The sequence below is a fragment of the Saccopteryx bilineata genome, chromosome 1, assembly GCF_036850765.1.
Source record: "Saccopteryx bilineata isolate mSacBil1 chromosome 1, mSacBil1_pri_phased_curated, whole genome shotgun sequence".
Classification (NCBI taxonomy): domain Eukaryota; kingdom Metazoa; phylum Chordata; class Mammalia; order Chiroptera; family Emballonuridae; genus Saccopteryx; species Saccopteryx bilineata.
In genome coordinates this window covers 278,768,192-278,780,852 of record NC_089490.1, presented here as the reverse complement: position 1 = coordinate 278,780,852, position 12,661 = coordinate 278,768,192, and the positions used below count along the sequence as shown (strand labels likewise).

At 39.9% G+C, this 12,661-nt stretch overlaps 1 protein-coding gene across 1 annotated transcript in view; it reads right to left on the bottom strand.

Moving 5' to 3' along the window:
• Window positions 1-6,290: 6,290 nt before the first annotated feature.
• MARCHF6 (membrane associated ring-CH-type finger 6) overlaps window positions 6,291-12,661 on the bottom strand; it is a 78,924-nt gene continuing 72,553 nt past the window's right edge. Inside the window, exons 25-26 of the mRNA XM_066243586.1 lie at window positions 12,045-12,180; window positions 6,291-9,050 (exon numbers count right to left, since the gene is read on the bottom strand). Of these exons, the coding sequence (XP_066099683.1) occupies window positions 8,960-9,050; window positions 12,045-12,180 (227 nt within the window). The 3' untranslated portion in view covers window positions 6,291-8,959. The remainder of the gene's footprint in view (window positions 9,051-12,044; window positions 12,181-12,661) is intronic.

Below are 12,661 nucleotides of genomic sequence, written 5' to 3'. Positions count from 1 at the left end.
TAACACCCATACTGAATGAAAGAGGGACAGAGACCCGCCTCCCCTTGCTCATCTCTGGACAGGAAGATGGAGAACTAGAATGAACTATTTCTAGGAAGGGGCCAATGACAAGCCCTCCTTCCTTCCTTAAAGGTATCAAGCGCCGACCATGACTCCTCTACCTGGCAATTTATCCGCCAAATAAAAATATACCTTTTCAAACTAACAGCATTAGCAAAAACTGAAAATAGTCAAACAGCATTGATGACGATATGGAAAAACAAGGATGCTCATACACTGATGAGAGAGGAGTGTTAATTAGTAGATTTTGAAGGCAATGACACTTTAAGATTTTTTGATGACTTAATCTTATTTCTAGGAATTTATCCTACAAAAATTCTAGCCTGAGTATATAAAATAAATGGACGGAAATGTTTACTACAGCATATAATAAAATGGGTTAACTAAAACTAATTCTTTCAGAAAAGTTAAATCATAGCCTTATCCACAATGGAATACAGCACAGAATTTTATTTTAATTTTTATTTATTGATTTTAGCAAGAGAAGAAAGGAGGGAGAGAAGGGAACAATGATCTGTTCCTGTGTGTGCCCTGACCAGGAATCAAATTGGCAACCTCTGCGTTTCCAGATGATGCTCTAACCAACTAGACTGTCTGGCCAGAGCAACACAGTTCGAATTTTAAAATGGGTTAGCTACTTATGTGCTGACATAAAAAGATGTTTGTGAAATATAAAGTGAAAGAAAAGACCCTATAGAGCAGTCTGTGGCGCGTGTCACCTGTACTGTTGAGAAAAGTATGTGAATATATGCTTATATCAAAGCAGTCTGGAAGCATATGCTACTGACAGTGGATACTTCTAGAGAATGGCACAGGGCTTTCAGATTTCATCTTAACCATGTATTAATTCTTTTGATTCTGATTTATTTTACTTACTCAACAATACTGAATGTCAAATATATCCCAAGGAATGTCTAGAATACAGTAGGAATCCCCAAAAGTGTTTTTTTTTTTAATCTCTAGAGCTTATATACAAGTGAGGGGAAACATGCAAAAATCAACAAGATAGATAAACCCTATAATATGTTAATAAATATGAAAAAATACAACAGAAGAGACACGAATGCCTCAGTAGCTGCCATTTTAGATAAGCCTCGTTAAAAATGACAAGTAAAAAAAATGAGAAGGCTGGGGAGAGCCTGGATAAAGAACATTAAAGCACAGCAAACAGCAAGTGCAAAGGCCCTGAGGTTTGACTTGTTCTTGAAAAAAGGAGCAGTAAACACAGGGTGTGTTGGGCCAGAGAGAGTGTGGAGTTGTAAAAAGTTCTATTCTGATTGTCTTCTCAGTGAAAAATAGGAATAAAAGTCATCAACCAAAAATGAGGAGCAAGTGGCCCTTTGAGGAAAAAGGAATAAAATAGTCCAAGAGAGAGCCAATATGAACACAGCATCACTTTTTGAAATTGAGGGGTATTTAACATGCGATAAATTGCAAAAATTTGAAGTGTAGTTTGGTAAGTTTTGACATATGTAGACATGTCATACCAGAACCCCATCAAGATAGTGAACACGGCCCTGGCCGGTTGGCTCAGTGGTAGAGCGTCGGCCTGGCGTGCGGGGGACCCGGGTTCAATTCCTGGCCAGGGCACATAGGAGAAGCGCCCATTTGCTTCTCCACCCCACCCCCTCCTTCCTCTCTGTCTCTCTCTTCCCCTCCCGCAGCCAAGGCTCCATTGGAGCAAAGATGGCCCGGGCGCTGGGGATGGCTCCTTGGCCTCTGCCCCAGGCGCTAGAGTGGCTCTGGTCGCGGCAAAGCGACGCCCCGGAGGGGCAGAGCATCGCCCCCTGGTGGGCAGAGCGTCGCCCCTGGTGGGTGTGCCGAGTGGTCCCGGTCGGGCGCATGCGGGAGTCTGTCTGACTGTCTCTCCCCGTTTCCAGCTTCAGAAGAAAAAAAAAAAGATAGTGAACACATTCATCACCGTTTCTTCATGCCCCTTTTAAGTTCCTCAAGTCCCTCTTTGCCACGCCCGCTGATTTGCCTGTAGAATTATGTAGATTACCTTGCATTTTCTAAAACTTTATATAAATGAAAGCATACAGTACATTTTGGGTCTTTCACTCAGCATATTTTGAGATTTGTACATGTTGTGTATACCACTAGTTAATTGCTTTTTGTTTGGATATTTATCCATTCACCTGTTGACAGGCATGTGGATTCCAGTTTGGGGCTATTATAAAGGTACAATGAATACTCATGGACAAGTCTTCATATGGACTTACACTTTTCTCACCAAGTAACTAGGAGTAGTAAGGACTGATTTTAACATTTTAAGAAATGCCCAACTATACTGCTCATGAAAATTAGGGGATATTTTATAGCTTCATATTCATTTTGAAATATCCCCTAATTTTGTGAGCAGTGTATTTTCCCAAGTAGTTGTGCCATGTTAAGTTCCCTGTTCTCTCCAGCAGGGTATGCGAGTCCCAGCTCCTTTATTTCCTCACCAACACATAGTACCATCAGTATTTTTAGTTTTAGCCTAATAGATATGTGGTAGTATCACTTTGTGATTTTAATGTGCATTTTCCTAATGACATGATATTGAACAGATTTGCATGTGCTATTTGGCATCAGCATACCATCCTTGGTCTTTTTAAATATTTTGCTCATTTTTAAAATTAGCAAATTGGTTTTCTTACTACCTGATTTTGAGACTTACCTATTCTGGATGCATGTTCTTTATCAGAAATGCTTGGTAAATATTTTCTGCCACTCCATGGATTGACTTTTTGTTCTCCAAACAGTATACTTTACAGAGCAGGCAGTTTCAATTTTGATCAGGTCCAAGTCATCAAATTTTCCTTCTTTAGATTGTGCTTTTGTGATTGTGTCTAAATCTGCAACTAACCCCAGGTTGAACATTTTCCCTTTTCTCCTAGAAGTTATACAGTTTGAAGTTTTATATTTAGGACTATAATCCATTTTGAGTTTTCACATACATTGAAATATAGATCTTTTTTATTTTTAATTTTGATTTATTTCAGACACTGAGAGTCAGAGAGAGGGATAGATAGGGACAGACAGAAACGGAAAGAGATGAGAAGCATCAATCATCAGTTTTTCGTTGCAACACCTCAGTTGTTCATTGATTGCTTTCTCATATGTGCCTTGACCATGGGCCTTCAGCAGACCGAGTAACCCCTTGCTCAAGTCAGCGACCTTGGGCCCAAGATAGTGAGCTTTTTGCTCACACCAGATGAGCCCACGCTCAAGCTGGTGACCTCAGGGTCTCGAACCTGGGTCCTTCCACATCCCAGTCCGACGTTCTATCCACTGCGCCACTGCCTGGTCAGGCTAGATCAACTTTTAATTTTGCTTCTGGGTATCCAATTATTCCAGCACCCTTTGTTCGACTTCTGTACCTTTAACAAGAATCAGCTGTCCATATGTGTGAGTCTATTTCTGGACTCTGTTCTGCTCCACCAGACAAATGGATTTGTGCAGCCAGGAGTGGTTCATTCATTTAGGTAAAAAACAAAGAAGTGAATGAATAGGCTTTCTGGCATGAAGAAACTTCTTGTCCTACAGAAGCTACTGAACAAACAAGGAGAACAGAAAGATATAACAGTTACCTATGATAAAGAGAATTTCAGAAAGGTGATTAAATAATGTGAAGCCTGCTCTTTGAAGGTTACTCCTGGCTGTTGCCGTAGGGATGGTTTTCCTGGTGTTGAGTGACTGAGTGAAGTAGACTAGAGGAGGTTGAAAGGAATTATAGGGTTGTAGGGGGAGAGTACTAAATATACAAAAGTAACTAAGGATGCACCTAGGTTATCATAGACTCCCCCCAGGTACAATCTTTCTCCGTGTTCCTTGTATTATATTCATAACTCTAATAGTAACTTTCGCTTTTTCTTTCTTTTTCACTCTAACTGGGCTCCTTGAAGGCAAACCCCATACCTCAATCAACTACAGTGAAACCAAACAAACATCAGAAAAATCTGAGGGGGTGGACAGAGGGGGAAGCGTGGTACCTCCACAGATCCTTGTGGTATGGGTTTTATGTTTGCAACCAGGGGTGGGAGGGGGGACTAATGGTCACTTTCTGAGACTCACTATGCAACATCCTTTGCTGTAAAATTTTAGCTTCACAGATTAAGGATGCTCTATGGTTCAAATAGCATTTCACCTACTACCACTGCATTTAAAATAAAAAAAATGCACTTGATTTAAAAAATCATAAAAAAAAATTGAACCTAGAAACAAAGGAAAATTAGAAACAAAAGGATCTCGCATACAGGACATAGAGGAGGGAAAGAATCCTCATGTGATCCCTTTTTCTGAGACTTTCTGAGTCCATTACATAAAACGGAGTTGATTTGTTTTACTCTATCCAAGTATCCATCTAGAAGACGTATTGGGTGCAACTCTAACATTCAGATCTTGTAGCTGAGGCACAGAGGTAGGCAGCACAGGATGAGGGACTTGACTTCTCCCAGTGGAGATGCTGTGCAATTAGTGAGGAGGAGAGAAGCATGTGTCTCTGCAACTGTCATTTTAAATTTATACTTAGAACAGAGAGGCTATAATCACATTAACTTGAGTGAATTTTCTTCTATAATTATGTAAAAAATATATGGATTGCCTGACCAGGTGGTGGCGCAGTGGATAGAGCGTCAGACTGGGATGCGGAAGGACCCAGGTTCGAGACCCCGAGGTTGCCAGCTTGAGCGCGGGCTCATCTGGCTTGAGCAAAGAGCTCACCAGCTTAGACCCAAGGTCGCTGGTTCCAGCAGGGGGTTACTCGGTCTGCTGAAGGCCCGCGGTCAAGGCACATGTGAGAAAGCAATCAATGAACAACTAAGAAGTCGCAACGCGCAACGAGAAACTGATGATTGATGCTTCTCATCTCTCTCTGTTCCTGTCTGTCCTTGTCTATCTCTGCCTCTGTAAAAAAAAAAAAAAAAAAAAAAAAAAATATATATATATATATATATATATGGATTATCTACTTATGCTCGTAATACACATTCTGCAATTCTGAAGCAATCTTGCAATAAAGCAAAAACCAACTGAAAAAACTAGGCCTACAGCTAACATTCACTTTATTCAGTTTTGTTCTCTCAACTCAGAAGACAAGAAATGACCACATAAAAAAGGGAGCACTTTAGAACAGTGGTTCCCCAACCCCTAGGCCGCAGACTGGTACCAGTCCGTGGGCCATTTGGTACCGGTCCGCAGAGAAAGAATAAATAACTTACATTATTTCCGTTTTATTTATATTTAAGTCTGAACGATATTTTTTAAAAATGACCAAATTTCCTCTGTTACATCCGTCTAAGACTCACTCTTGACACTTGTCTTGGTCACGTGATACATTTATCCGTCCCACCCTAAAGGCCAGTCTGTGAAAATATTTTCTGACATTAAACCGGTCCGTGGCCCAAAAAATGTTGGGGACCACTGCTTTAGACTATATACAAAAAACTGATGAGTATGTAAGGTGTTTATAGAAAACTGGTGTCCCCAATAAATGTTCTATTTAGCTTCTTACAATAGTCATGTCTAGACCTTACAGTCCTTACATATTCATTTAAGGTACTACATAAATTACTTTCATGACTTAACAACGAGGTACTCAGAAACAGATGGGAATGAAAACATATATATTATCTTTTTGCTGAGATATTGTCAAGGGTTATTTCAAAGTAGCCTTTGCTCATACTGTTGAAAAGAAAAAGACACAAGGCAGTAAATGGGCTGAAGAGAAACCATCTGAATCAGGAAGCAAATTAAGTAAAAAGATACAAGACAGCTCCAGCAACCAAGTCAGAGCATATCCACAAATGAGGCTTTTAGTAATACTTCAGGGCTAAGATAGTTTACTTTTGTCTTTCCTTGATTGTGACTCATTAGGTACTCTTCTAACTAAAGAAGTATTTTAATCATGTAATTTTACAATTAAAATACTTATCACATTAAGGAGAGAGCTTAAAATAATCCTGAAAATTAGCTAATTTGCAAAGTTTTAAAATTTTTCAGTGTTCCTGTACTGGCACTACGTTCTAGTGTGTGCCTGTGTGTGCAAACACTATATGATGTAGAAATCTCCAGTGCTTCTTTGTATTGTTTTAAAAAGTCATCAATTCAACCTAAATTCAAGAATTATACTTTAATAATAGCATTTTGCCAATACAGAAATTATATATCTAAGATCAAATCATTTGAGAAAAAGTTACTCTCTATTACTTGAATAAAGGGTAAGAAAAAAACACAAGACAAGAATCCACAGTAATAACAGTTATATTGAAATAAAAATTACTTTTGTTTACATCTGGAATTGAGATGTCCAATCCTCACTGTTTCTCCAAAGAACTAACAGAAAAAGATCACCTAAAAACACAGAGCTTTTTTAAAGCTAGCTATACACAAACTTCACATTGGCATTTTTCTTCAGTTTTCATCTTAACTATTAGTTCTTAATAGTTTAAAAATCAAATATACTTTGCTAATAATGAACAACTGCACACCTCTTACTGTGACTATTTGGTAACTGGTCACATAGAACTAATCCTAAATGTTGATTTGTCTTCAATTTATAAATAGTAAAAGTAAAGCAAAAAGGTCTTCTTTCTTAATAAACTTCCTTGAAGGTTTTTAGCCAATGTAAAACGAAGCACAACTACAGTTATTAAAAATAAGTTCTACATGAAGAAGGGCAGCAGTACTTAGCACTTTCTGAACTAGAGATTTTAAATGTTTGTAAGACGACTGACTGGTTAATAAAATCTTGATGCTACCCAAGTAAACAGTATGCCAACAAATGTTTTCCTTATGAAAATATTCATCTTTTCAAAAACAGGAAGGACAAAACAGAACTGAAAAACTAGAGAAAATCATTAAATAAGACAAGATCAAGTTATCTGCAAGTGAAATGGAGGGCAACTTTTTGGCCATTCATATATATATGTATTTTACAAAACAGCTGATAAGTCATTTAAAATTTTGTAGAATAACAATTTTTAATCATTTGTGATATCTGCCTATATATCTTTCTAGTAAAACAGATAAGTGTTCCAATGACTTTATATCAAGATCTACAAATTCTCTGAAAAATTTACAAAGAAACCGAAATTAATATAATCAAGTTATATGCCAAATTTGATAGTATATTTCTCTATTTGTATAGACATAGACCATTACGTGGCACTGTTTTAATATGTTCCTTATTTTTTATAGAACTAAATTTCTAAGTGAACGCAGGGCTCGCAAAGACTTTATTTTAAATACAAAAGAAAGGCCTACTGCAAACTGCCATCAAGTATAACACTGACTCCTATGTCAACCTTTTTTTAACATATATACTGATGTATTAAAATATATTATAAAGTAACTGCTTACCATTTGGAAGAAAACTGTTGAAATATTAAACAACCAGAACATGTTGCTTTTGATTTTGGTAGCTTAGGTTTGGCTGACTTTCATATTTTAAAAATCCTCAGACTTGAGTTTATAGGTTTTAATACTATATGGAAATTCTTATACAATTTTTGAAGACCTGTGCTATTTTCTCTAAAAACTTTTGGTTTATTGTTAAAAAAACAAGCACTATTCTTAAAATACATAATGACCATTTAATACTTGGATCATGTGCCCAATCATTGTTTCTCTAAACTTCTACTTGAAGATTTGATTATATGGAAAAACCAAGTTTGTATGTTCAGTTCTCTAAGACTTTATAGCACATTTCCAATGAAATACATTCTCACTCCTATATTAAACTGCCAGCTCAGCCAGGTTCCTTCTGGACAAATAAAATCAAGTTGGTTTTGTAGTTATATTCTGTAAACAAAAAGCTCTGGAAACCTTGGGATTTACTTAGGGACAACTAGGAGAAATGTATTCCCTAATCCTTACCTAATGACACACTAACCAGCAGGACTAAGTATTTTAACCAGTCTTTTCTAATGCTGTCAATCTCAGACCAAAAAACAACTACATTTAAGAAACATCCCAATATGTCCTAATTCCAGTAAGATGCAGTGATACTGGTAATGTTATCCTATAACACTTATGATCTTGCATGACTTTCACCACTGCTGCCAAAAAAGAAAAAAGGATAGCTGTGTGTAGGGAAGAAAGTGGGTGTGGGGACTAATAAAAATCTTTTTTTGGACTTCTTTTCCCTCTAAGTATAGGCATGCCCCTAACAAGCACAAAAACCCAACTCCCAATGCTAATCACTAGGAATATTAAATTATCAAAATTAAAAATAATTTCCTCACCTAGCACAAGATACTATACAATATTACAAACACAGACACATGAAAAAAATCAGGCAGTAGAAAATGTACAACAGCTTTGGTGTTATACAAAATAACTTCCAAAAACGATCGACAGTGAAGCACAAAGTTCATGTTTTCTTACCACAGACACTCCACTGCTGATTTCTAATTGTTTCCTTCTATGTTCTTGGTAAGGTCTCAACAGCCAAGACAGATAAATGTGCAGTTTACTTAATAAGAACTGCCTGGAGCACCATGACATTGTGCTCCAAGAGATGTCATTATAAGTCTCGCCTCTGCACTGTGGCTCTGTGGCACGTTTCCTGTCAAGATCACAGCAGGTCCAAAATAAAGTGACAACTAGATTTAATAAATTAATATACATTTGTTTAAAGATGTACAATGCACATTCTGTTTAATCCAAGGTTTTAGGGTATCCAGGAACTTCTATGTACACATATACAGATCTCAGACAGCAGTGATGTCAGAAGATGCAGGAAGGCAGCAGAACCTTCACTGGCTGCTCTCTCCAAATGCTGAGAACACAAGTCAAATACATTTAACTTAGAAACAATGCTGAGAGATCACTGGGGGGAAATCTCCAAAGAGAGAAGTCCACAGAAAAGGACATGTAAAGGCAGGGGAAGGTCAAGGTAGTTGAGACAACCACTTTATTCTTGGGACAACTGTGGAGGTGGTGAAGATGTGCCTTGCTTGCCAGATTTCCGTTCATAGTTCACAAGGCGTTGGCCCACAAGGTACCTAGGATGCAAAAAAGGGTAATTACTCTCTTATATGATCTTACATATTAAGACATTCTTCCAAAAAAACAGTCAGTGACACGTCTTTTTTTAAAATGCATATCATGGCCCTGGCCAGTTGGCTCAGTGGTAGAGCATCGGCCTGGCGTGCAGAAGTCCCGGGTTCAATTCCTGGCCAGGGCACACAGGAGAGGCGCTCATCTGCTTCTCCACCCCTCCCCCTCTCCTTCCTCTCTGTCTTTCTTCCCCTCCCGCAGCCAAGGCTCCATTGGAGCAAAGTTGGCCCGGGCGCTGGGGATGGCTCCATGGCCTCTGCCTCAGGCGCTAAAGTGGCTTTGGTCGCAACAGAGCGACGCCCAGGATGGGCAAAGCATCGCCCCCTGGAGGGCGTGCCAGGTGGATCCTGGTCGGGCGCATGCGGGAGTCTGTCTGACTGCCTCCCCGTTTCCAGCTTCAGAAAAACACACACACAAAAAATATATATATATTTTTTATATATATATATATATATATATATATATATATATGCATATCACATCACTTCACTGCTACTTCCATGGATAGGTAGGTATCAATAGAAGGGGAGTGAGGAGAGGAGTGAACACCTGCCAAAGGCACAAATGAAAGCAGGAACCTCATAGCGAAGGCAGGTGTGTGGAAGACCTGAGCAGCAAGGGTCAGAAGGCCTCAGATCGGTGCAATGGAGCTCAGACTCTGTCTGTTAGAGCTTTTCATGACTCAGTTACTCAGAGGCCAGAGGAGAGTAAGGCAGCATAAACTTTACAGGGAATTTATCTGTATGGACCCTATTTTATGAAACAGCTTAATGCACAGATCTGAAGAAACAGACTAGAAAAATTAATCAGAGACCTGGGTAGGGAGGACCCACCCTTGCCTTTTTATTGAATCTGAAAAGCTCAATTTCTAGAGAAAAGGAGAAATCAAAGGACAAAGATTTCAATTAAGTCAAAAGGGAGATGACATTCACAAATGAATGTATGTGAATGACTGAAGTAGAGGGTTATGGTCCAAGAACAGAACATGAGGTGTTCGTAACTCAGGTGACATGATGACAGGGAGAGGTTATGGCCAAGAGCTCAGAATGGCAGAAACAAGAGACGGAACTGTCTCTGGTTGAAATGACAAGACCAGAGGTCCTCTATCAGGACAATGCATCATCATGACAACAGCAGGGATTGCCCAAAAGAGGCATTACACCATTACTATTGCCCACTAAATATGAAGGAATGGACAGGAGCTTGACCCCTGGAAGCCAGCAGGTCACAAAACTGATGGCAACAAGCTGGAGGAGAGTGGAGTAAAGCGTGCAAGTACCCATTTGGAAGCATCAGTGCAGATCAAGGAGTGTCAAGACCTTGCCAAAACAAGTGAAGTGAGAAGATGCACTCTCACCACTGAAATGCCCCTTCTTCCTCTTTCATGTTTGACAGAACTTGGTACTCAGATCACCAGAAAATGTACTTGTGTTGTCTACTGTCAGTAAATGCTCTGGAGAAGCCTCACTTTAAATTTCATTCATTTTTTTTTTTTTTTTCTGAAGCTGGAAACGGGGAGAGACAGTCAGACAGACTCCCGCATGCGCCCGACCGGGATCCACCCGGCACGCCCACCAGGGGCGAAGCTCTGCCCACCAGGGGGCGATGCTCTGCCCCTCCGGGGCGTCGCTCTGCCGCGACCAGAGCCATTCTAGCACCTGGGGCAGAGGCCAAGGAGCCATCCCCAGCGCCCGGCCATCTTTGCTCCAATGGAGCCTTGGCTGCGGGAGGGGAAGAGAGAGACAGAGAGGAAGGAGGGGGTGGGGTAGAGAAGCAAATGGGCGCTTCTCCTATATGCCCTGGCCGGAAATCAAACCCAGGTCCCCCGCACGCCAGACCGACGCTCTACCGCTGAGCCAACCGGCCAGGGCCTTAAATTTCATTCTTAAAATCATTACTTTTACAAGTCCCGAGAGCAATAAGGTGAGCACATCATTTCTGTTCCAAAATGAGACACTCATGAGTCAAGGGGGTGCTGTTCATGATGCCACAAAGGCAGATGTGTAAACTGGGACTCTCCCAGGCAAACCAGGACGGATAGCTATAAACAAACTCACTTTCTCTGCTAGACACCACTGAAGCAGAGCAGGAGCCAGCCTTCCTTAAGGACATGGAAGGTCAAATGGCTGTTATCCCCAAAAGTTATCCTTGGCTGTCCTCAATCTCTCAACGAGGTCAGGTCACAAAGTTTCTTTAAGAGAGAGCTCGACACTTTTGAAGTAACCCTGCAGCCTCTCTCAGCAGTGGTGACAGTAACCTAATGGCCCTTACTGAAAGAAAGGCTTAGGAAGGTACTGCTAATTCCTAATGTAGGCTTCTTTTTATCTCAAACTATTTAATATATTGTCAGATCAATGCATTTGAAAACAGACTGAAAACTGTAAAACAAGCATTAAAAAAATCTTCCTCTCCAAACCAGTTTCTCCTAGTCTTTTAATCTACCTCAGCAATTTTCAACCTTTTTCATCTCATAGCACAAACTAATTACTAAAAATCTGTGGCACATCAAAAAAATTTTTTCTCAGCCTGACCAAAAATATATATATAGTTCTAATTTATTCACACCAGACAGTTACTACTGTGCTGGCTGTTGTCATGTTCTAATTTGACAATCTAAGGAAAAAAGGTCAGTGCCCCTGACAGAACAGTCAGGCACTGCACACTGAAACAATTCTCACAGCACATGTGTGCTGCAGGACACCCAATGAAAACAGCCGCTTTACATAAATGACAGCTCCGTCCTGCCAGCCCTTAGACCAACAGAGTCCTAGATAACACTTCATACCCTCATCCAGTCTTACCAGGTCCTGCTAACTCTACCTCAATATACATCCAGAACCTAAGCAATTTTCCCTCCTGTGATTTATCACATTACACATAAAAATTAAAAAATGAGAAATCTTAATAAAAGTAGCTAAATGAATGGAAGTCAGACTTACTTGTCGTTTTTAATATGTTCATAAAGGCGCTTAAACTGGCGGACCTGGAAGGACAAGATCCCCATCAACACCACGACCATCAGTAAGAATGGATAAATCCGCCGGTGGACCAAGTTTTGCATTTCCACAGTAACACCTGTAAAACCAAAAAGGGAAACTCTTAAGTGTATATGGAAAAAGAATGAAATGAAAATATATGCCTTCACTAAGTAGAGGGGACTGGATGGTGATGTTTAACTGAAATTTATCATGTATGAAATGAAGTGAGGCAACAGGTGAGGTCAAATTGGAGCTGGTCACAAAACAAGGAGGAGCCATTGAACTAAGCTTAGGAGCTGGATTATGTTCTAAAGGCCACAGAGGAACCAAAGAAATAAAGTTCACTAAAGAGGAACATGAGATTTGTTCTTCTGAAAAGTTACTGTGGCCACTATAGAGAATGAATTAGTTGTCATGGTAGGGAAACAGACAGGAGGAGGCTGTTGATGTTAAGTGAGAGACAATGTACTCAATGAGTCTTGGGTAAGGACACCAGAAATGAGGGAATGGGTTCCAAAGGACGAATCAGTAGGACTGAAGAGCACTTGAGTACATAGAAAGCAGAGAGCCTCAGGTGA